The 26,068-nt window shown below is 36.0% G+C and overlaps 1 protein-coding gene across 1 annotated transcript in view; it reads left to right on the top strand.

The window, feature by feature from the left end:
* Nucleotides 1–3,563: 3,563 nt before the first annotated feature.
* LOC108977594 overlaps nt 3,564–26,068 on the top strand; it is a 49,269-nt gene continuing 26,764 nt past the window's right edge. Inside the window, exons 1-2 of the mRNA XM_018947335.1 lie at nt 3,564–3,652; nt 3,949–4,085. Coding sequence (XP_018802880.1) covers nt 4,022–4,085 — 64 coding nt within the window. The 5' untranslated portion in view covers nt 3,564–3,652; nt 3,949–4,021. The remainder of the gene's footprint in view (nt 3,653–3,948; nt 4,086–26,068) is intronic.

The following is a 26,068-nucleotide window of genomic DNA, read 5'->3' as shown; positions in this document are numbered from 1 at the left end:
GTGGCCGTGGCCCCGCTCCCTACTAACTTTTTTGTACATATCTCGGAAACTACTATAGCTATGTCAACGAAACTGTTTAGAGTCGTTTCTTTTAGGCATTTCCATATACAGTTCAAAAATGGAAGAAATCGGATAATGACCACGCCCACCTCCCATACAAAGGTTATGTTGAAAATCACTAAAATTGCGTTAACCGACTAACAAAAAAGGTCAGAAACAGTAAATTTTACGGAAGAAATACTAGAAAGAAGCTGCACCCAGGCTTTCTTTAAAAATTGAAAATGGGCGTGGCGTCACCCACTTATGGACCAAAAATCATATCTCAGGAACTACTCGACCGATTTCAATGAAATTCGGTACATAATATTTCCTTAACACTCTGATGACATGTACCAAATATGGGTGAAATCGGTTCACAACCATGCCTGAAATCTCGATTATCACTTTATCATGCGAGAGTATAAAATGTTCGGTGACACCCGAACTTAGCCCTTCCTTACTTATTTTTTGTTGTCTTTGTAAATAAATAAACAAACATGTACCATATTGGTCGACCACTTTTTTTCATTTTTCCAGTTTCTTTTGGTGCATGGCCACCTTATAACAAAAAATTGTTTAAATCCAACCAAAACTGTTCACGACCCTAGGTACCGAATATGTGGACCCCAGTACCTACAGTTGACTTTTGATGGAAAATATCGCGCAATGTGTAAGATATTCAATATAATCCTTTTCCTGCAGCAGTAATACTTCCCTGAGCCCCCATAAAGCTAATAGAAAGATTTTCGAACTGCCTGGTGACTTTATGTTGAATATATCGGCCAATATTTGAGTTAACTCAATGAAAATTTCAGAACGTATTTTACTCACAACAGTATATCGTTGCGTCTATAATGGATACAATTGGGCGAAAATTTGGCATAGTCCCCATATAACCATTACTAGGATTTTCAAACATCTGGCTGCTTTTGTATAGTGACTATGTATAATGATTCCAATAAATCTTTTGCCGAATATATGTATATGTAGGTAGGTCAGTTTATTAGGTGTTTGTCCTGACAGCTTTGTAAACTGATGGTCAAGGAGGCAGTAGCCCAATGTAAGCCAACATCGACCACACAACTATGGGAGGCTGTGAAGAACGCCTGCAAGTCTATTGCCAACGAAAGTTGCCGAAAGCTTGTTGACTCAAAGCTACAACGCTGTGTTGCAATACTGAAAAATAAAGGTCAAGCAACTTTTTAGTCGATATTTCGGGTTTACACTATTAAGTTTTCGATCACAGAAATCCCTCTTATATTTTTTTGTTATTTTTATAATTCATTGAAATTGTTTAAACAGTGAGTCTTTTTTTGTGATTTGGTTCACCTACTGTTAGGACTTTTATGGTATAAAATAATTTTTGCTTATAAAGGCGATATCGCTTACGTTTTTAACAGTTAAGCGTCTACACACTACTAAGAATTTGACCGCAGCTGTACATATTTATGCAGTATATGTAAATAAAATTATCTGTAATTTTGATTAGTCTGCGTTTTATGCCTTCTATAAACAGGGGAGCTGCATCCAACTAATTTGCTCAGATATAAATATGTATCTACATACATACATATATGTGAGGATGTAAAATCGTGTAGCATATACATAAGTATGTACACATAAATATGTTTATATGGTTATTAGATGCCTACTTAAATATAATTCTCATGTGTTTATATATACTTATATACATGGACACTTTTCGTAACACAATTGTTATTAATTTGCCGGTGTTCCATACAATGAGCCGCTTGTATATGTATGTGTGACGTACATATGTTTGTTATAACGGGTTTTTCAATAAGGGCGGATTTTTTTCCGCTCTTTTAACATTTCTCTTCAGTAAGGTTTGTCATTTCATCACGGAAAGGTATACGATCTAACGATGAGTCGAAATTATTAATATTTACTATCGAAATTTGGAGTCAGTGACCTCAACTTTAAGAGCGCTATGTCCAATTTATGGTCATTACAATCGTCTTGTCAGATTTACAACTGAGCGTTTAGTGAACAAATTTGAATCCACAGGCACAGTACAAAATGTTCCCGTGCCAGTGCGACAAGGAAGTGCCCTTAGTGTCGAGAATGTTGCTGCCGCTAGCGCATCAATTGAGAAAGACACAAATCAGTCACGGAACTGAAGCCGCTTGGCCACCAGAATCGTCGAATGTTCGTGAATTGGGCTGAGCAACAACTTGAAAATTATTCGGATTTTCCTCGTAAAATAATCTTCAGCTATGAGGCTCATTTTTGGCCGAATAACTCCGTCAATAAGTAAATTATAGGTTATTGGTCAAGCAGCAATACACACATACTCCATGAGTCTCCATTGAGTCCCGAAAAAATTACCATTTGGCACGGTTTATGGGCCGGCGGCGTCATTGTGCCGTATTTCCTCCATGAAGCTCAAGACCGGCACACCACTGTGAATGGAAATCACTACCGCTCAATGATAACCGAATATTTTTGGCTCGAATTGGATGATATGGGACTAGGATAATATGTGGTTCCAACAGGACGGACAATCGATTTATTGAAACCCAAGGTTGGTGAATGTGTTAGCTCATGAAATGGTCCAGTCAATTGGTCGTCTCGATCGTGGGACTTGACGCCTTTAGACTATTTCCTGTGGGATTACGTTGAGTCTATGGTGTATGCTAGCCACGATTGATGAACTTCGCACGAATATCGCACGTGAAATTGCAGCATTTTCGGCCGATTTATGCTTGAAAACCTTCGAAAATTGGGTTTAGCGTTTGGACTTCTGCAAGCGTGCCCGAAAGAACTTGAGTTCCAAACATAATGACATCGAATGACAGGAATAAAGAACTCCACTGATATACCAAACCGTTTTTTTAGCGCTCTTATAGAAAAACCCGTTATATGTCTCTTCTGCATGTCTCTAAATTAGTCAGCGCCAAAAGTTTGTGCATATGTATGCTCGTCCATTTATTTTTGTGGATTTGAGCCAGCGACTGCATTGAAAGAGAGTGATGAATTAAAATCACTGTTTGTATTGTCATGTGGCTGCTAAGGCAAATACTCATATGTCGGTATGTATGCACAAATGTATGCAAGTTTGTGTGTGCGACGTCGCCGTCAGCGCTGACTGTGACAGTGAATGTGCCGGCGCGCACTTTTTCAGCACTACAACTTTACACTTTTTATTTCTACTTTGTTTATTAGTTAGCGTTTGTTTTGTTGTTTGTAGTATTGTTGTTGCCTGTGTGCTGTACGTTTTGCTTTATTCAATAAACGCGTAATAATAAAACGGAATTGTGAAAACAGAAGGCCCCAACAAAGCTAAGGTGGGGAGGAAGTGAATATAACAGTGCAAAGCGCTGCAGCTGAGCGGGCAAAACGGTGTAACTAATATATACAAATATATATATAAAATATATATAAACATAAAATACATACAAACATATAACGAATTGTAGCAAAACACACGTCAGCCGCGCGTCGCGTCGCTGACAGCAAGCAAATTCGCTGTTGGTGTGGTGTCACCAGCGCCGCTTAGCGCTTTAACTACTCGCTGCCGTGCCCGGTTCTCGCCATATCGCCATAGACATCAAACGGGTATAGACGAACAAAAGCTTGTGCAGTGCAAACGGTACGCAGTTCTAAAACCAAAAAAATAAAAAATAATAAAAAAAAAATAAATAAATAAAAAACACTAACTGCTGAACAGGTAGTGTGCACTTGTTATGAAATATTCCAGAAAAATAATATTTAATAAGCGGTTTCAATAATTATATCCCATAAAAGCTACAAATTATCGTTGTGCTAGTTGCTTGCTAAATTGCATAGCTAAACAACAACAACGTTTATATTATATATTGTTGTGTAAAATTTTATATTTTCTAATTGTGTTTAAACAAATCTTTATTTATTTATTTTTTTTCAAAGTTCATATTTAATACATTAATAACGTTTGTGTGGCTGTGTTTGTTAAGTGTTGACAAATAAGAAATCACAAACCATGAAGTTCCTCGTCGGATTATTTGTTGCATCTTTAGCTGTGGGCGGTGTGCTGTGTCTACCGGGTGAGTAATAATCCACTACAAATAAATATTTAGAAATATAGTGATGTGTTTATATTTATATAAGGATAATGTGATATTTATATACATATAATATATAGATAATATAAATTATATAAATAGTTAACTTTTGCGCTCCTTAAAAACTTCTTATGTAATGTGCTGGTCAACTTATTTTTTTTTTAATTATTGCAATGTCACAACACTTAGTTAAAAGGTGACTTACAGGTACGGTTAGAAATATTTAATTCATGAGCAGAAAATGGCGCATTGCATTTTATTTTTATTTTTAGTAATTCATTTAATTCCTAAAAAATAGCTAAATATATAACAAGTTTCTGCCAAAAAGTTCAAGCTATATTTTGCAAAAACTAACTATCGTAGAAAACAAGCAAGAAACGTTAAGTGCGAATGCACAGAAAATTATATACCCTTCACAGATGTGTTTCTTATAGCAACCGAAAACGTTACCGACTAACGGTTTGTATTGATCAGAAATTTTTTGCTAGTTCTTTCATGCCACGTTGATTGATATAATCAACCTTCAAGTCGTAAGTTAAAGTTACTTAATTGGAAAAAAATTTATAAAGAGAAGATTCCTTACGAGTTTCCCTACTTTTTTAAAGAAAAAAACACAGAAACTTCAAATTTAATGGGGAACGTTTATTATCATCTGAAGGAACATTTTTGGCATTTATTTTTTGAAGGTAATTTTCTTGATAATGACCGATCAGTTTGAATGACAATTTGTTTGCAGATTGCAGCGATAACTGGAAGAATAATCTAGCTTAAATTTCTTGAAGATATCTTGTCTCGTAAAAAAGTTGTATACTCTAATAAGTATTTGATTTTAAACAATCAATTTGTATAGCAACTTTTGCTGTAGGGTCTGATAATGGCCATTACGTCAAATTAGCACCTTCTTAATGATAATAAAATGTGTGCAAAGTTTTAAATCGATTTTTGTAAAACTTGGAGATTGATTCGCATATACATTGTGTCCAAAAAGTACCTGGAAATTGTAAATAAAACGTAAAATATTTAATTATTCATTAATATTTTTTTTTTTTTGTCGCCTTGAAAGTAATCCCCACTAGATGTAATAATAGCTCAACACTTAGGCCAACGATTTTTTAGTACTCATAACACTTTTCATAAACACTTTTTCGGATGGTCTTCAGCTCCTTCAGTGAATTTTGCTTCATTTCTTTGATCGACTGAAAACAGATTCCACGGATAGGCGCCAATTTCAGTTTGGGGAACAGGAAAAAATTTAACGAAATACTTTGGTTAATCGATGGTATTCGTTGTGTTTTTGACTCTAAATTCGGTAACAATCGTGGCACGATGGGATGGTGCATTGTCATCGTATAAAATTCATGAAATATTTTCCCACAATTTCGGCCGTTTTCGAAGGATGTTCTCACGCAAATGCCTCAATATCACCAATAGTACTCCTTATGTATGTCCGTAAGTCTCTCTGGAACAATTATTTGATACTTCAAACCACGAGTACCGAAAAAGACAATAAGCACCACATTGATTTTTAAACCCTTTCGATAATAGTTGACTTGTTTGCATGTCAAACTCATGACCCATGTCTCATTGGTAGCTATTATGCTCTCCATGAATGTGAGATCAGAATTCACACTATCTAGCATGTCCAAAGAACCCTGTTTATAGTTTTCTTTTTGAAAAAAAAAAATAAAAAATTCTGCTATTAAAAGAACGCATTTCATACCCAAAATATCAACCAAAATCATTCGAACGAACTCGCGAGAGATGTCAAGTTCTCTTGTCGCGGTATTAACACTTGCTTGACGATTTTCCAATAACATATCCTTCACTTTTTTAATATAATCAGCAGCTGAAGAGTTCGAAGAACAGCGCTACCAAAGTAAATCTTTTTGAAATATCATTTACCTGTGACATTTTAATTCGAGGTAAATTTTTGTCAGAGTGTATACAGACAGAGAAACGCACATTGCTAAATCGACTCACTTTGCCAGGCTGTTATTAATATATGGTGTATATGTATATGTATATAATGTCTCAGAAGTTTCCTTCTAGGTATTAAAATTTCATGATACATGGCAGACTGGATATACCCTGTTCACTGTATAATAAGTAATACTGAATATTAATTAATATAAGGTCATCTACAGAGTACATAATAGTAGTTTTCCTTGATTGGAAATAAACGATCGTAAGATTATTAAGGATTAATTTTATGGTTGAAAAGTGACAATATATATGTATGTATGTGTAGATATGATAATAAAGCTGCTAATGAGTGATAATTGCATGAATTTGACAATGGAATAGACTTTAGTACACATAAATAATTTTCGGCAATATATTACATTTCAATGAGGCTAATGAGTAAAAATAAAAATAAAATAAAATATTTTAAGTCACCAAATGAAATTTTAATGAGACTTTCTTAAAGTCTTTACGGTTGTCACACATTTTTAAAAATATTTTTGTGAATATATCTGCATGTTATCGTCATGTATATGCAATTTTAATTAGGTGGCAACTCTGTTCCAAAATGTTTTAAAATTCAGTGATTCCACTTTATTTTTTTGCTTCTGTCGCAATCGTTGCAATTCAAATAACCCCAAATGAAGCAGTCTAATAGTGTTAAATCATAACTTCTTGGAGGCCATTCAATGTCACAATTTCATGAAATAATCGAATCTTCAAGCTGTACCGACAATAATTTTTTTAGTGCTCATGTTGTGTGGGGCGTACTCACGTCTTGTTGGGCCCAGATATTGTCAAGATTAACTTCTTCCAATTGCGTCTATAAAAAGTTGGTTATCATCGATCTATACCGCGCTCCATTGACAGTAACTGAGTTACTAGCTTCATTTAGAAAGAATTACGGCCCGATGATTCCACCAGACCAAATAAGATTTTCTTATATTTTAATATAATATTTGTTATTGTCTTCAAAACAGACTTCTTTTGGGCCAATGCAAGCATGAATACCTTTCGTACATTTTTTCACACTCTGTGTATAAGGTTGGGATGGCCTTCAGTGCCTTCAGCAAATTTTACTGTTTTCGGTTTCCGTTTCAAATTTCTGGCGCGCCGTTCCCTATATTGTTGGACAGTTTCGAAGTTATATTCATATTCCCACTTTTCGTCATCAGTATTATCCCTGATGATCATTTCTTAGGCGATCTAAACTCCACTTCGTTTTGTGAAATATTCAACAATTTTGGTATGAATTTCGCATTGATACGTTTCATATACAAAACTTGAACCAATATGCTATCTCCAAGATGCCAACAGAAGGATTTTCAAGCACTATTTCTTGATCTTTTTCAATGTTGTCGTTGTGTACAGAGGTAGTTGGACGACTCGCAAGTGATAAGTTTTCGATGACTTCACGACCTTCACTGAATGATTCGTTCCACTCGAGTATTTGTGTTCGTGATAAAGTAGACTCTCCAAAACACTACTACAACAGAAACATTAAATTTCAAACAAACTCATCGTTATATTTTTTCCATGGTAAAATTTGCCAGACAAACTATTCGCGTCGTAAACAGACAGCCGCCAAATATACTCTAATTGACATATGACGAACAAACTTCACAAAAATATAAAAAAATGTTGCAAAAATCTAGGTAGTTTTTATTTACTCGGTCAGTGCAGTTTACTTGAGAGGCGGAGGTTTTATTTACATGAAGAATCGACAGTTCGTTCGGTTCGATTCGATCTAATAACGCTTGTCTCTGTCATCCTTCGTTAGTGAAAAACGTTACTGTTCCCACGACAGTCGGACCTAAGTTCGTTTAAAAATGGATCTGGAATTTTACCCAATCAAGGACTGTCAACTCGGCACCATTCCCTGAAGTTACGTCAACAATGTTTTCTGTTTTCCATCTCCAAATTTATTTATATACGTAGCCTTTTTTTGCTTAAATCACACTTTCAGGTTTCAGAGAAGAATATTGTATAGCATAGTCATGTACAACGATCGTCCTTAATGGTATTATCTTGCCAAGAATATAATAGAGTAGAAATAAGTCTATATAATAGGTTTTTTGTGTCCACTTCTCTATCACATGTTTTACAACAGCTGAGCACTCTTGCGAATTTCAGGAACTTCGAGGTTATGTGATTCCTATCCACATAAATAGATCTACGAGCCTTGAGGCTGTGAGTGAGGTGTTTTAAAGTTTCCGGTTATCAATATATCAAGCGTAGCCAGGTTCTTCTTCACCTGATCTCTCCAATGGCAGTGCAATCTCTCCAACGGACTGGGGGTCTTCCTCATTCTCTGCTTCCCCTAGCGGGTACTGCAATGTATATTTTCAGAGTTGGAATGTTTTCGTCCATACCGATGTCATGACTTAGCCGCTGTCTCCTAATTCGCTAAACTTCTCGTTGCTGACGGAGCTTTTAGTGTTGCTCAACGTCAGTTCATTCAGCCGTATTAGTTTTGTGGGGATATCAAATTCAGACATAGCGGCATAAAGGCAGCTCCATTTCGTGCTGGCAAAAGCAGATTTGAAATCGACGAATAGGTTGTGTGTGTCTCTATTCTTTTCACGGGTCTTTTCCAAGACTTGGCGCATGGTGAATATCTGGTCAGTTGTTGATTTGTCAGGTCTATAGCCACACCGATAAGGTCCAGTCAGTTTGTTGACGGTGGTCTTTAATCTTTCACACAATACAATCGATAGAACCTTACATGCGATGTTGAGGACGCTTATCCCATGGTAAATGGCGCAGATTGTGGGGTCTCCATTTTTTGTTTATTAAGCAGAGATTACTTAAAATCCAAACGTCGTACATGCTTTCGTCCGACCATATTCTACAAAGAAGCTGATGCATGCTCCTTATTACTTCTTCGCCGCCGTATTTAAATAGTTCGGCCGGTAATTCGTCCATCGACCCCCGCTGCTTGTAACTACATAAAAACTCCATGATTTCAAGAAGTAACTCAGCAACTTCTGACACACTCAAATTACAAAACATTTTATGCATGAAAGTATTACATAACTGCACTCGAAATATTAAAATCAGCTTACAATGGCTACATTTTTTTGCTGCATAATATTTAATACTTTCTGGCAAATTGCAGAAAGTAGTGAAAAAAACATTAAGCCATGGCTAAAATCAATAACTTGAAAAAATATTTTCATATTATCATACATCAGCAACAACATAAACAATAAAATAATGCGACGAGTACCTATGTAATAGCAACACAGGGACAGAGAAAAAAAAAACAAATAATGATACGACAGCAACAACCTCAACAATTCAACAATCAAACATTGCCATCGATATTCACATTTCCATTTGCATTCACACTCTCATTCGCATTCGTATTCATATTCGATTTTTGCATTTGCATTTGCAGCGGCGAACTCCTGATTACATATGCCCCGCACACCGTGACGCAGTCGGCAAGCGCTTTGATGCGTTGACTGATGCAGCGATTTACGGTGAATAAATGAACGAGAAATCACCGGAAATTTCAAGTGTGCAATTTCGTACATATACATATACATATATTCTCTTTTTTCGATTGTTGATTTTCCATGCAAACGGTACTAGTACTTAACGAGTACTTATCAGTATTTTCGTACTGTATAGTACTTGTAATGAAGTATCTCATTTGCAGTGCACTACAACATTTGGATTACAATGATGGAAAACTGTGCAAATGATTTCCAACAGATAGAATTTTTAAATCCATAATGTTGTTGTTGTCTTTTTCTATTGCATTCAATCATTTATTGATGTTTTTTTTTTTTTTGTTCGCATAATGCTCGCCAGAGATTAAACATTGATGCACTTGTGGACTTATGTGGGTATTTATAGCAGTGCAATAGCGCCACTCAGGCGTTGCTTCCGTGTTTAATATGCCCATATATTTATATTCATATATTTTTAATAAACCGACTTTGTTTATTATTATTTTTTTTTTACTAGAAATCATAGTTAATTTACAGAGTAAAGTTCAAAGGTTAGTCATAAAAAGTTGCACAGTTTTAAAGATAGAAAATATTGTATGTGGTATACAGGTTTTGATGTGTTGTTCCAAGGCCTGAATCGAAGCGGGATTGGCCGCAAAGACTTTAGACTTTGTCTAACACGATAGGAAAAAGTCTAACTGTGTGATATCACATGATCTTGATGACCAATACACTGGCACAAAACGTGAAATTATCTGCTCACCGAAGTGTTCTCTCAATAAATCCATTGATTGATGCGATGTATGGAAAGCGAAACCGTCTTGTTAAAAATAAATGTCGCCGATATCAGGAGCTTCGATTTCAGGCATCAAATAGTCGGTTAAAATGGTGCGATGACGGTTATCTTCTCACCGAAGACATTTTTGAAGAAATATGGGCCGATGATTTACCGTTTCACAAACCACACAAAACCGTTATATTTTCTGAATGAAAAAAAAGCCCTTGAATCTCTCCGGTTGGTCTTCTTCTCAAATGCAGCAATTTCGCTTGTTTATATACTCGTTGAGCCAGAAATGAACCTCGCCGCTGAAAAAAATTTGACCCAAAAACGTCGGATCTCCTTGGAACTTTTCTAGAGCCCATAGAGTGAAGCGCTGTCGCGTGGGAAGGTCTGGAGACTTTACCTCTTGCACAAACTGTATTTTGTATGCTTTCCATTTAAGATCTTGAGGTAAAATAGGCCAAGTCGTTTCATACGTCAGTCCGAGCTGCTGCGAATGGTATTGAATCGACTCTCCATCTCATGATCTTTGAGTTAAATTTTATGTTATATTTCTCACTCTTTTTATGAACTGCCGATTCAGTTATATATTCTAGCGTTATTACTTGTTGTTTCTCAATTCTTATCCTTATTGGCTCTTGTTCGGTATTTAGTACCGTCAATAATCATCAGCAAGCTACTTCAATGTTAAACTTGTCTTGGCGCCGATGGTTCCGATGAGCTTGCAAGAAAAGGCACCTTTACTCAAATTCCATTAGGATTTAAGCGAATTAGGGTTAATCAGCTCAGCGAGCAGTACTTGTGAATAGCGATAACCTTCAGGTACAGGGTGGAACGTAAATGGTCCATGAACTCTCTTTTCTCCTAACGGGATACTGCCCTAAGGGCCAATGGGCTAACGATTTTAGTGGATGGAGTTTATAAAAGTTGTATTGAGGAAGATCAGCTTGGAATAATTTCTCCTCCATCTTTCGCCAGACCAAAGTTGATCTCAGTTGTCATTTCTACAAACCTGGCGAATTGACCGTCTCAATCAATTTGTTGTCGACGCTAGACGTTCTGTTGATATCCGACGTTCGTTTTGACGTATACCTCGAAGTTCTGGGAATGACTAGGGCCAAGCATCTCTAGCTGTTCAAGTGGGATTATGAAATATTAGCCTATCTATCTAACCAAACCTGCTTGAAATGACTGTCTTACTTTAAAGATGTATCAAGAGCTCGCAATCTGCGGCGGCTCATATGGTGTTGGCATACTGTTTAGAAGACTAAATCTTTGATCTGAACTATTCGCACCTCAAGTTTTGTAGGGTTTAGTAATTGTTTGATAAATTGTAGCACAATATTGCTCGTTCACATTGTCTTTATTATAAAGAAGTTGGTTATAATACTCCAGATTAATATTTTCAACCATTTCTTTGTCGATTTCAATTTTATGTCTTCGTATTTTCAGTTCCTCAGGTCTTTTTTAGTCAGTAAACCTACGATTATCTCTATATGGGCAACTCTTTAACTTTTCTCTCTTTAATTTCTAAGAACTGTTATAATTTTTTTCAGTCGACAATACTTTACAATCATTATTGTTGATTCCCACTCTCAATTCTCGTATTGACTCTTCTGTGGCAAACCACACAACACTTTGGGTTCTTATAGTCCACAATGCGTAAATATATTTGTATGTCTACACCGCTAACCAATTAATTAAATTAAATGAATACTTGCGTTATTTGCAAGCTTACTTACATATGTACACACACACGCGTGAGTATTTCCTTTAGAGTCGTGTCTTCCGCTGCCGGCCCACTTCAGTTCACTTCAGCTTGTTGGCATTCATATTTGCCCTTTTTGAAGGTAATTTATGATGCGTTAATCAGTGTGATAATAAAGTGCACAATTTTTGTGAAATGCTTGTCACAATAAAATCCTATAAGCATAAATAACGCCAACGCCGCGGCACACCAGTATTTGCATGGATGCCAGCCAAAGAGTGGAATCACTGCCGAGTTGGTATTGGTGACTTTTCGGCTGCGGTAGCCATGCACAATTCATGGCAGGCATTTAAGCAGACAGACATATATATATATATATATATATATATACATACAACAACAACAACAACAAAGAATACTTGCTGGGGATTTTAATTATTTTGCAGCAGCAATTGGCCGCACTGCAGTCTGTCCATTCTTGTTGCTGCTTGTTCAACGGGTTGCTGTTAATTGTTGTTATTGTTGTTCGTCATTGCATTTATTTGCAGATGCCCCGTTTCGGCGTAGTTAACTGCGGATTTCGCATAACGAATGTACTCGAACTGTGCTTGTGTCTATGTTTATGTGTATGTGTCTGCAGACTTTCATAAAATGCGCCTGCAGTTGACAACGAAAGCGACAGGCAAATTAACTTTTTAAAATTTATTTCATAGTTCTTATTGTTGCTTTTTTCTTTATACCTTCTCCTCGGCATTTCGTTGCGCGTACGCCATTGTTGTTGGACACGGCTTGTTGCTGTTATAATTTGTACTGCTTTAGCTGTGTCGCAACAGTTTTTTGGTTTCAAGACGTAAGATTATATACTTATATGTATTTATGTATAAGTGTGCATATATTTAAATGGTTATAACATATGAAAATATTTATTTTTTTTTTTTGTGATTTTTTTCTCACTTAAATAATTCTTGTTGATCCTTGCGATGGTTGACTAACGGTACTAATTATAGGCTTATGTGTTAACCAACTGCTGCAGCGATTTATATACATACATACATATTTATATATTATAGAAAGTAATTAAAAATTTTGTTTTACGTCTCAGATGCTCCATTCATTGAGTCCATTTTTCGATGACTCGTTCGAGTATTTCGACTGTGGATTGATACGTGTGATGTTTTGCTCCAAGGCCTGAATCGAAGCGGCATTGTTCGCATAGACCTTAGACTTCACAAATTCTCATAGACAAAAAGTCTAACAATGTGATAACACACGATCTTGGTGGTTAGTCGGCCAGCCCAAAACGTGAAATTATCTGCTCACCGAAGTGTTCTCTTAATAAATCCATTGATTGACGCGATGTTTGGGTACTGGCCCCACCTTGTTGAAACCAAATGTCGCCGAGATCACGAGCTGCAATATTAGAATATCAAATAGTGTGAATCGATTTTTCCACCGGGCAGCAAATCACCCCAAACCTTTCTTTTCTGAATGAATTGGCAGCTCTTGAATCTCTTCCTTTTGCTCTTTGCATTGAGACAGAAATGGGCCTCATCTCTGAATAAAATTTGACTCGAAAACGTTGGAACTTCTTAGATATTTTTAAGAGCCCCTGGAGCGAAGCGATCTCGCTTGGGTAGGTCGAGCGGTTTTAGTTCTTGCACAAGCTGTATTTTGTTCGCTTTCAATTTAAGATCTCGGTGTAAAATGCGTCAGGTCGTTCCATACGTCATTCCGAGTTGCTGGGAATGGCGTCGAATCAACTCTCCACGGTCTTCGTGTACACATGCAACTACGGTTGCTAAATTTTTTGGTCGAAAATTATCCAATAATGATGGCTGGGTCTCAAGATGGGTAATGCTGTTGCGAATAGTCTCAATCGGCCGATTATGTTGACTATAAGTGGAGCGAAGCGGGCGAAGGCATCCTTTACAGACCGTGAATTTTGGTAATAAAGTTGAATGATTTTTAAACGTTGTTCATTCGTAAGTAATTGCACGATGAAATGCCAAAGATTACTGAACAAAAATAATGTGACAGTTTTGATATGACTTACGCGAGATCTGTCAAAAAGTGGGTGTTGAAAAAAGTGCTTTTACTTGGAACACCCGGGGGTCCGTAGGGTCTCCGATGTTTTCTTCTAGATCTCCAACTTCTTGGCAAACTTATTGCATACATTCGGTAAATGGTATAAAAAATTATAAATTTTCAAACTTTGTGAAATATATACATACAGTATATAACTATGAATATAATAGCTATTTGCTCCAAGGTGCATTCATAAAAATTATTGATATATGTTATTAAAGTAATGATGATTGCGTGTTCGTCAGCGAGGCCTATGTAGTGAAAATGTCTCGTGATGCGAGTTTGCTTTTGTAGAGATCAAAAAAACAAAAAAAAAAAATAATAATAATATATATATATATAAGTAAGTATGTTTATGTAGTAAAAATATTTATACAAATACTAACAAATTATTAGAAAATCAAGGCAGTGACTCAATTAAGAATTATGCAATTAAGAACTATTTCAAATCAACTATAATAATTGGAGTATGAGTCAATAAACGCAACCTTCGATAGTTATTAGCAAATTGTAATTGTAAAAAAAACCCACTCAGGAACTAATTTTCACTTTGCCGTTAAAATTTTGAACAATAGTGAATTCTAGAAACTAGTAGTCTACAAATTTTAATGCCTATTAAACTCACCGCGTGTTAATTACTTCGTTAATTTTATTGCAAGTCATGTAATGCAAAAAATACAGCAAAATAGCAGCGATGAATCATCTCACAACTAATTAGTGAAGAGATTTGCATACATACATACATATGTATTTTTGTGTTGTGTGTATGTGTGCCTTTGCATGTTCGTTTGAGCGTAACTACAGGTTTAAATTGAAAATAATGAGATATAATTCAGAGCTAATCGTTTCTGAAATCAGCAGAAATTAATTTACTGAATTGTGGAGATTATTTTATAACATATAAATCTGCATGTGCTCAAAACCGTTAGGCATAACAAGCTTTTCTTTGTATATTTCGAGCTTCGTAATGATTTGTAAACTTGTAATGAATGTAACTTGTTATAAAAATGACAAGTAAATTTCGCTTTTTGTCGAAATTTCAATACATAAAATATTTATATATTCGCTGAAAATAATTTCCAACACTCAAGTTGTTAATTTTGCTATTGTCACATTAATATAAATCGGTTTATTAGAAGCGGTGTTGTATTTTAGTACTTGACTAGCCCCGACAATTGCTACTTTTTATGCTAATTCTTAACACGAATATTCACTTAAAAATGTAGCGATGAGACACGCCTTCACGAAAAATAATTCCAATTATATAAATTTGTTGGCTTGTTGACGTATTTTAGTATAAAATATAGATTAAATATTAGTTGCTTTTGTTGTGATATAAAATGTTCTAAGGGCTAAGTTCGAATGTAATTGGGAATAGGTATTAAAATTATAATATTATTCCTGCCATTATCTAAGTAATATAATGCCAGTTGCTTCATCTAAAATATAAGAATATACAACTATGATAAAAAAGTAAGACTTTGTTGTTTAAAATTCTCAATTTAGCCTTCGAAATCTATGTCGTCTCCCGATAAGTAAATCCACTTGACGGCAATACACTTGTGCTAACGTTTTTTCCAATACTCGAAACAGTTGTTAAAGTCTGCTTCTAGAATAGCCGTGTAGCGTTTAATATCCTCCATCGGCTCAAAACGGTTTTCACGGAGTTGCTGTTTGAGTTTACTGAATAGCCAAAAGTTGCACGAAGCTAAATCAGACGAATACAATGGTTGCGGTACGATATTGGTTGAAAACTTGGCTAAAAACTCCCGCAGAATCAATGCAGTATGATGCAACGGTACATTATCGAGTTGCAAAACCCAACATCTTTGGTCACATCGTCCTTCTCTTCTGGCTTGGTGTGGACGCACATCAGCGATATGTTGAAGAACTTCGCTTTGATGCGGATTGTGGCGTTAATCCAGTGTTCGTCGAAGGGTTCCCTCTCCTACCACAAATCTGACATCGAATTTTTGCTCCTTTATATGGCCACTGTAGTAAATGATACAATAACGTACTCGACTCAGTTCTTGTCCCGTCAATCGCATTTCTTGGACGGCGGCGATGTTAGCCTTTACCCTAACGAGAACATCAACCAGCCGAGTAGCGACACATTCCCAATTCAGGAACTGGATATTTCAGGTTCAGGCCCTTAAATCGTAATCCTTAACATGTGGTCGTCATCGAAAGGGGGTCTCTAGTCCGAGGCTGTTTTGATCTTTTCATAGCGAATGTTTTTGTTTTTTACGTGGCGGGTTCAAACCCTGACGATGAATGTTTCGAATTGATGTTTTTGGCAATCTAGGGGATACTTGGTCTAAGACAGGAAGTCGGGAGCTGCTTGAGTTATATTATATGTAAAAGAATCGTTTCTGGCCCCTCCTAAGTGAATGACTCTCAGAGATCTTTCCTCACTCGCGTGTACTTCTACACATTACTTCTTTCTAGGAGGATGGTTAGGTTGGGATAAATGTGTCGAAATTAATAGAGGTCACACTTGAACAACTTTTAACGCCGGTCCGTTTTAGTATCGATACTGAAAGCTCCGATGAAATTCATCCTTAAGACTCTCACAAATCAAAACCAAGCTCGTCGAGGCGATCAGAAATTTGTTGAGTCGTACATTGCAGACTATGGCTATGTCTCCTGGTTTGTCGAAAGTGTAACTGGTTAGCCTTGTAAAAGCGAAAAATATCTGGATATTTGCCTCTTATTATTCCTCCATACAACTTTGACAATTTGCGAGTGCATATTGGGCAATTCCTAATAAGAATTTCTACGACTGCGGCAAAATGACCTTTGATAAGGGAAGATAGTTCAGTAGATATCCTATGTTCTACTCAAAGCCTGAAGTGTATCGCCGTCGCATAGTAACTAAACGTTGACTAACGTCCACTAAGTGGACGAGAGGTACATATGTAATTCTAGTGCGAGAGTGATGCCAACGGACACCTAACTCGTTTCTACTCTCATGTTAGCGGGGTACCGGTTCAACGTTGTAATTTTCGGCGATTTCTCTATAACCAGACACCCAAACGTTCATGTTAGTGGAGTAACTTCATATTATTTTTATGAGAACGGACATTCCTTGACTAACTTTAAACGCAAATTGGCGAGCTCAAATCTAATAACGCTGCTTTGTTATCGAAGTGACTGTTCACCTTCCTAAAAGAAGCTGCACTACGGAGGAATAAGCTTACTTGTTTATACAAAGGGTATGTAACCGTGCTTAGAGGTAAGCTATCCGTATTAGAAGTGTCACATAATCTAACGGGCACTTCAGAAAACGAACAGTTCCTATATAGTAAATAGTGCGAGTTGTCATACAAAGTGATTGCAAATCTCTCTAGTTGGTACTCGTCATTATTGTAGTCCGCGGTGTTCAGACCACTATGAAAATAATAGTCTTGAGGCAACTTGAACCATTCGTCGGCGATTGAGGATTCTTTGAATATCTGAATCAATTTGATTGTGAAGCTTGATTTCTTATCTTTGTGGTTCTTAAGCACCAGTCTATAAAAACCCTTGTACGTTACGGGTTTCATGAGTTCTAGTCTAAGTCCTTTATACAAATATATTATGTGATTTTCTGGAAACATAACATGGTATATTGTCACTGTCTGATACGTGGTACTCAAGCAACGTAGCTTATAAGCTGTAGATCTATTGGATTAGCGCAGTGTCCCAGACTATTTTAATTAGATGATAGTTATCGATATTTGGGTATCGGTTATATTAAATCTTTGCAATATATATTCATATAGAGTGGATTTTCAATAAGCCTTGTCTACGTTTAAGGAGAACACTTTAATAATTGAGCTTCAAGTGTATAAGACATTTAATGTAGTTTTATAACCCAAAAATTTATCAATAAAAATCTCAAAATTAGTGTTTGCACTCTGAATATTTGTATATACCGTTATATTTTACAACACAACGTAAAAATCGTACAGCTTCCTGTCACTTCGTTGACATACGAATTACCTTTCAAACATACACTCAAACATATATACATATGGCTATCCGTATGTATGGTTGAAGATGAGCACACATGTCCCAGTTGAACATTTGAATATTTGGCTGAAAACCGCAAATTGCTATTAACGAAAATCTAATCATAACCGGAAATTAATTTGACAGAAATCTCATTAAATTTACAACGACCACAAGCGTAGTAACCTCGGCGGCTATTGCTAGTTGACGACGAAAGTGCCAGCGCCGACGCCGGTGACAAATGCCGGAGGGCGTCAGCGTAGCGGATGACATATAGCTGGTCGGATTGTGCTGACTGACCGACCAACTGGACAAATTCATAGCTAAATATTGCCAACTTTTGCAAGTGCTGCGCAATTCACCGATGCATTTGCAACCGATGCGTCGGATCGATATGCGGCTGTGTGAGCTTATGTTTAGGTGTGTGTGTCTGTCGATAGAATCTGGATTTGTTAACACATGTAAATGTGTGGAAACATGGGTGTACATGTGTATATACAAAACTAACGGTGTAGGTGGACTTAACATACACATATATATAAAGAGGGCGAGGGGCAGAGCTTTAAATACAAACGTGCAAATGGGCTTTGTAGCGCACCTACGCGGATATACAAACGTAAGCAGCCACACACATATATTTGATATATGTATATGCATGTATGTATATATTTACCATATACAAATATATTGCATGTGTGAGTTGCACGAGTTATTATCAGTGATAGCGGTCATCAACATCAAAAGCGGTTGCCTCACTGTGTTAGCCTCATAGTGTACTCTTCGTGGGTTCGTGGGGATTTTGTTGTTTGTATTATTGTTGCTGACTATGTTGTTAATGGCAGTGGCAACAGTGGTAATCGAACAAGATACGGTGAATGGCTTTGTCTTGATAACGTGACTCCATTAGGCAGCTTCAGCGCCCCTTTGTCGGCAATGTTAGTTCGCTATGTAAAGATTAGGTATGAAAAGGTGCTTATATGGAATTATCAGTCAGTAAAGAAAATAATTTTTTAAAATCTACTCTAAGTTACTAAAAATAAATCAATTCCATTTCTTCTCATAATTATGTATATAATCAACCACCTTTCCGATTAGATTAGTTTGGTGGACACAATTAGCCACGCATAGACCAGTTTGGTTGTTAGCTATAGCAGACGGACACGAATTTAATAGCCTTTGCGGCCTCACTATCGATACCTCCTCCAGTTTAACATACCGTGGGCAGCCGAGATGCTGACAGCGTAGTCTTACCCATGCGGGACAAGTGCACAAGAGATGCTCCATTGTTTCCCTGGTGCCTTGCACTAGACATTTACTGCAGTCTACTCGTTCTGTCATGAATGAAGTATCATAAATTGTATAAAGTCGACAAAATAATAAAAAGAGGAATTTTTATAATAGGATCTTTAAATTTTCCATAAAACTTTTATAGTACTTTAAAGTAGCCCTCAGCCTCAGTTCTTCCCAGTGAGCATTCTTTTGAGATCTAAGGTAGGCTTCAGTTGTGAAGATAACAGTGGTTTCGGTAGCTTTTCAAATATAATATTAATTCATGCAATTCTGTTAACGGTACCATTAATTTCAGACTTTTATAGTAAGCTTTTGTGGCCTAAGCTTTTAAGGAGCTTTCGCACATCCAAATATTCATGAACGAGTGTCAAATATTTCTACTTCATTTTATGATCGTCAAACTCATTTTTGTGTTTTTTTATAATGTTTTGGTACCGAAAAAGTCATTTTTTGACCTAAGGCAGCTTAATAGTCTTTACTTCATACTGCAAACCACTTTTGAGTGGTGAATTTGCCTAACGTAGAATTTGGGAAACACTCAAATACTGTTTTTTTTTGAAATATCAATTTCAAAAGAGTGTTCTCGTGAAGTTTGTATATTTTTGAAATATTTTGAAATAGTTGCCACCTGTTTGAAAATTTTAATTTCCTTCTATATAGCCATACATAGTAGCTATGAAATGAGAAGTTTTGGAGAAATACATATATTTCTGAAAAGTGTTTTGCTAAAAATATAATTTCGGCGGAGTTGCCACCTTATCAAAAAAAAAATTAAATAAACATTTTTACTTTACATAAAATCGAAAATAGGTCCGAAACAAAGTGATTGCTAAAATTTTTATCGACAGAGTTGCCATCTATTTCAAAAGTTAAAACGTCTGAATTTTCAATATATAAAAAGCAATTATCGTATCTTTAAAATGTAATTTACGTACATATGTATGTATACATAAATATTTGTATATTTTTGAAATATTTTGAAATAGTTGCCACCTGTTTGTAGAGTATAATTTTCTAAATAAAAATTCATATCAATAGTGGATATGAAACGAGAATTATTTGAGAAATATATTTCTGAGAATGTTTAGTTATAAATATAATTTCAGGGGAGTTGCCACCTTTTCAAAAAAAAAATAATAATTACACTTTTTATTTCACATAAAATCGAAAACGTTTTCGAAACAAAGCAATTGGTAAAAATTTTTTTCAACAGAGTTGCCACCTATTTCCAAAGTTAAATTTGTATTTTCTAAATATTAAAGGAAAATTAAAAAACAATTTAATCTGCTATAAAATCCGTTCTGATTCAGAACTTTTTCATTACGTTTGAGTTCTGCTCTATTGTCAAGATATTTATTCGGAGGCAACCACAAAGCTCTCCAGTTGAATTCATTGCAAGAGAGTATATGAGCACTTATACAAGCTGAGTGTTCGATTTGCCTTTGAACAGGCTTTAGAAAATAAAATTTAGCATGGCTCTCATGGTGAATCACTTACGCGGGCAACAACTTACAATAGCTAGACCATAGTCCTCATAATCAGTGAATTTTCTAAGCCCTCTGGTGTCGCAGAATTTTATCAAAAATTTTATTTGGACGAATTCTTAATAAAATATCTTTCTATATTCTCTAAGAGTACGTTATAAAGTAAAAAAAAAAAAAATAATCCTCTGTTCTACAAATTCTACAAAAACGTCAAGATCTTTAACTTTTTTGAACCAGGGTTACCACATGTTTTGCATATACATGTTCTACGAACAGGAATATTTGTACCACAGCTCTTTTAATGTCAGTGAAAGCAAATAATTCCATTTTTTGTGTAAAAGGGCACGCCAACAACATGCAACATGCAGCAACCTGTTATCAACATTTATGAAAATTTGATGGCAAAGCCTAAAATGAAATAAACATTTGAAATATTCGATTGTCAATAACAATAAATACACACGATTTGAATTTTATTATCTTGTACAGACACACATACACCCATATACATGTATTAAGCCATATCGCTGCTTATATCCATATGTACATATGGGTGTGTGTAAATGTGATTAAAATATGTGCGTGTGCAATTGTTTTACGTGCCAATAATCGTGCAGATTATGAAAACAATAACCTCTTTGCGTTTAATATGAATAATAGTAAATTTTTGTTGTTGTTGCTTTGCGTTTTGTTTTTGCCTATCATATTGCTCATGATTTGCCATGCCATGTCAGCGAAATAAAATCGTGCAAAATTGTTTACTCATGATTGCATTTGATGCGATTATATTGTAAACCACAGCGTCAACACACGACGAAAAGCTTCACCAACTACCTACCACCCCCCAGCCAGCAGCGACTAAATAAGCACACCGTCACCGCCACCCCAATCCTTTTAATGCTCTCCGGCTTCACATGTTCAATGGCCTATATCTCTGTGAGGATAGCCCCAATCGAGTGAGATGTACGCTGCGGTCGCTCAACTAAACTCATAACGGTATCTAAATATAATATCAATGTGCACTGGTGTGTGTATTTACACATATGCTTATTCATATCTGTGCGTGTGTGTGTGTGTGCACTTTTCTATGCAACATTGCTTGCAGCCGCAATGTTGTTGCATATTTTGCGGTTCTAATTGCATATCTACAAAGTCAGACCTCCACATCAATGCGTTGCGAACTAATTATTTTGATGGCATATTGAAATACTTTTAAGCACGGGTGATGCGGCGAGTGTGTGTGTGAGGCGGTACTGATGGGTGGTTACGTGTATAAACATATTGCTTACACCATTTACCGCTACTTATTTGCATGGTAGGTGTACTCATGTAACCATTCGGTTTATATATTTCACGACAGGTGTACTTATGCAATATTTATATATACTCATAACATATAATATATCTACTTAAGTACTTACATATATACTGTATATACATAAACATTCAAGCAGTTGATCAAAAGTGCTTTCCGTTCAGTTAGATTTCTCAGAAATGAAGCAGTAAACGATGATTAATGCAAAGCAAATTTAAATTATCAAAGTTTGAACTTAAATTTTCTTTTGTTGTATTTTTATATACACATAACATAGTGAAGACACTGCCGCTTTAAACTAAAACACACCTAATTTTTTAAGTTTGTCATCCCATTATTGGTTGCAATTTTTGAAAATGATCTTTCTTATTAAGTCAAGTGCATTTTGTGTATTTTGTAATTGGGAAAATTGTCCGCTTACTTCCGCAATATAACGAGCTCCCGCGTGGGGATGGTCACTGACGAGCAGAGTAAGTCTGCTAGGTGGTTTAGGGGTTTTTGTTGGTTTGGATGCTGTTATTGTCCGCGGCTAGGTCTTAGATGTTTCAACCGTTGGTCAAATTTTCGATGACACTTTCGAACACTTCGACTGGTAACTGGTGAATGACACGCGCATTGTTTTGCTCCAAGGCCTGAATCAAAGCGGGGTTGTCCACATTATAGACTTTACATATTTGCACAGAAAAGTCTAACGATGTGATATCACACGATCTTTGTGGCCAATCGACCGGGCCAGAACGTGAAATTCACTGCTTACCGAAGTGTTCTCTCAATAAATCTTTTGATTGATGTAATGTGTGAGAAGTGGCGATGTCTTTTTGAAGCCAAATGTCCCCGAGATCACAAGCTTCAATTTTAGTCAACAAATAGTCGATTATCATGAGGCGACAACAATCGCCATTGACGGTTAGGTCCTCACCGGCATCATTTTTGAAGAAATATGGACCGATGATTCCAGCGGCCCAAAAACCACACCAAACCTTTGTTTTTTTCTAAATGAAATGGAAGCTCTTCAAACAATCTTCAGGTTGCTTTTCGTCCAAAATGCGGAAATTTTGCTTCTTTACATACCCATTGAGCCAGAAATTGACCTTATCGTTGAACAAAATTTAGCTCGGAAACGTTGGATCTTTTTACAACTGTTGAAGAGCCCATAGAGGCTGTAAAAGTTTTTTTTTACGCTTTTAATTTAAGATCTCGACGTAAAGTGCAGGAAGTCGTTCCATATGTTAGTCTACGGCGCCGAATCGACTCTGCACGGTCTTCACCGTGTGCTAGAAATAATATATTCGGTCGAATGTTATTCAATAATGAATCTCTCAAGACGGGTGATGGTGTTGCGAATAGTATGCTCAGTAGGCCGATTATGTTGATCATAACTAAGCGAAGCGCTAACTTACGCGTGATCTATGAAACAAGGGCTATTGTAGCTTTTATTTTTGCCTCGCCTTAGAAAATAGTCCGTGCTGAGTTTCGTGAAACAAGGACTTGCTTAGGATTCTTGATACGAATCACAGCTATATGTATATCGGTCTACTATCTCCCAAATTTTCCTGGATAATACAATGGTAGATTGTAATCAGTTCTGAATTTTCTGTAGTAGCCTCGTCAAACTAAAAATGTTTTCCTTACAAGACTTCAGTTTGATCGGTGAGTTGTATGGTGGCTATATGCAATAGTTGTCTTACATCTTCGTTTCTGACAAATGAGCAGCTTTTTCGTTAGAATAGACTGTAAGCAAAATTTTAGATCCATCTTAAGGGAAAAATGCTAAGAAAAGTACTGATTGACTGACTGCTAAATCGATTCAGGTCGTCGAGGTCGATTCAGGGTTTAAAAAAACATTCCAGTCTAAGAAAGGTCGAAAATATCGAGGTTAATCAAATCTTAATTATATTTCCATTGGAACGGTGGATTACTGACGAGGAAGAATTGGGAAGCAATTAGTCGATTGTATTCATTCTATAAATGCATTTAAAAAATTTTTTATGGAGAATTTCGCAATTTTCCATCTACTCTGAGAGCTTAACAGTTTTCAGTGTTTTTCTCCTCTGATGTGATAGATAGAAATTATTGAAGTTTTGCACTCTGACCTGTAGTCTATTGTGTGCACCCTTATATCACATATGGTCAGAAAGGACCAGCATTCGGAACAATTCCAGGAGCTTGCTGGGCGCGATAGAGGTGATGAAATTCTTGTCCACGTCGATGGATCCAATGGCATTGAGCCTGCTTCTACAAATTGCTGGGCAATCTACAATCTCTGACATTATACTACTTTGATTGAAAAGTAATCCGAAATAGTCATTTAAGGCTGACGGTCATCAGTAAGGCAGGTACATTTTTTGTGGCTTATGGGACTGTTCGTAACATTTGGAAAGCGTCGGTTTTGTCAAAAGGTTAAATTATTTACTTGCGAATTGTACGGGTTTTGTAAGCAACCAAAGTGAATTTTTCAATGCTGATAATGGTTGATTTTGTTGAGTTAAGAAGTTGCTTCAAAATTTTGTTTACCTTAGGAATAATATGTAGTGCGGATTCCTGAGAAATATTGCTGAAGGTCTTTAGTGGCACTATGGCATAAAAGAACGTTTATAAGTGATAAAACGATTGCAAAGTGGGCCGAGAACCGGCTGAGAACTAACCACACGAAGGCCAATTTCTTATTTAGTTCGAATGTGCAATATTTTTTCAAGAAAATGTTTACAGCATTTAATGGCAAATACAGCAACGCACGGAAAAAATATTTTAACTAATGGACTTGCATTAATATTTCACCAAATACAAGTCTGTAGGAAATATGTATTGTCACGTCGGTTCTAGAAAATATTAACTACACATTGTAATATTTTGCAATTAGCAAACATTTCTACGCAGTCGACAAAAATTCATCAAAGTTAATGATAAGAAATATTGCAACAATTTTCGAGCATTACCACAACTGAACTTCGCCTGTTTTCTCCTAAGTTTCTCTGAGTCAGTCACGGCTCATAAACAATAGTTGTACTTTCGATTTGATAAATTAGGTTTGCGCGTGACAAATAAGTGCACAGTTTAATAACTGGGTGGCCAGGTTAGCCAACAGGCGTCTAAAAACTAAGGCTCAACACAAAAATATTCAAATTATTTGTAAGTTTATTGATGTCACCTCCTCACAAACTATGTTTTTGTACTCGTTCTTATCTCTATATATGGCAAGCAGTGACAAAAACGAAACGAGCGCAAAGCAGGTGTTTTTAACCAAGACCATACTTATAGTCCATATGGAAGTAAAGAAACAGCTCCGTATACGAGTATACCGAATGTGTGCCAATAAATCAGATATGCCGTTTTTTCGTCATGCTATTCTACATCATGCGCTGTTCGTAATAAAGTAACCCATTACGAGCGTTAGACGTAATGTAAGGAATATTCTGGAAGTCACTTATATATTATAAAATTATCGGTTACAAGGTGCCGCTATGTTGCTTATATGGGAAAAATGTTATTGTTAATTTCACTGCTGACTTTCTATTTTATTTAAATCAGATGGAGTATACATTTTTAGACGGCTTGCCAAGGAAATTTCTTATCTAAGCAAGGCTTTTTTAGTACAAGTCTATAATCAAGTTTTGATAGATATCTCTAAAGCAAGTTGAAGAACCAGATCGTGTAATTTTTAGGAAATAAATATGATAGGAAAAATAGTTGTATCATTCAGCTCATTTAAATGAGATCCTTGTATAGGAATGATTAAGAAAACGAGCTGGAGTTGTTAGATTATCTTTATTCTTTATACATATATATATTTTATGAAATTTATATAAATCGGTCTTCCAATTCATTGATTAGGAAGCTAACTAAATGTAAGTCATTAATATACTCACATTCCGCAAATAAGCGTTGAAAT

Source organism: Bactrocera latifrons, unplaced genomic scaffold, assembly GCF_001853355.1.
Source record: "Bactrocera latifrons isolate USDA-ARS-PBARC rearing strain unplaced genomic scaffold, ASM185335v1 scaffold_92, whole genome shotgun sequence".
Taxonomy (NCBI): Eukaryota; Metazoa; Arthropoda; class Insecta; order Diptera; family Tephritidae; genus Bactrocera; species Bactrocera latifrons.
The sequence above is the reverse complement of the archived record's forward strand: the minus strand, read 5'-3'. Positions and strand labels throughout refer to the sequence as shown.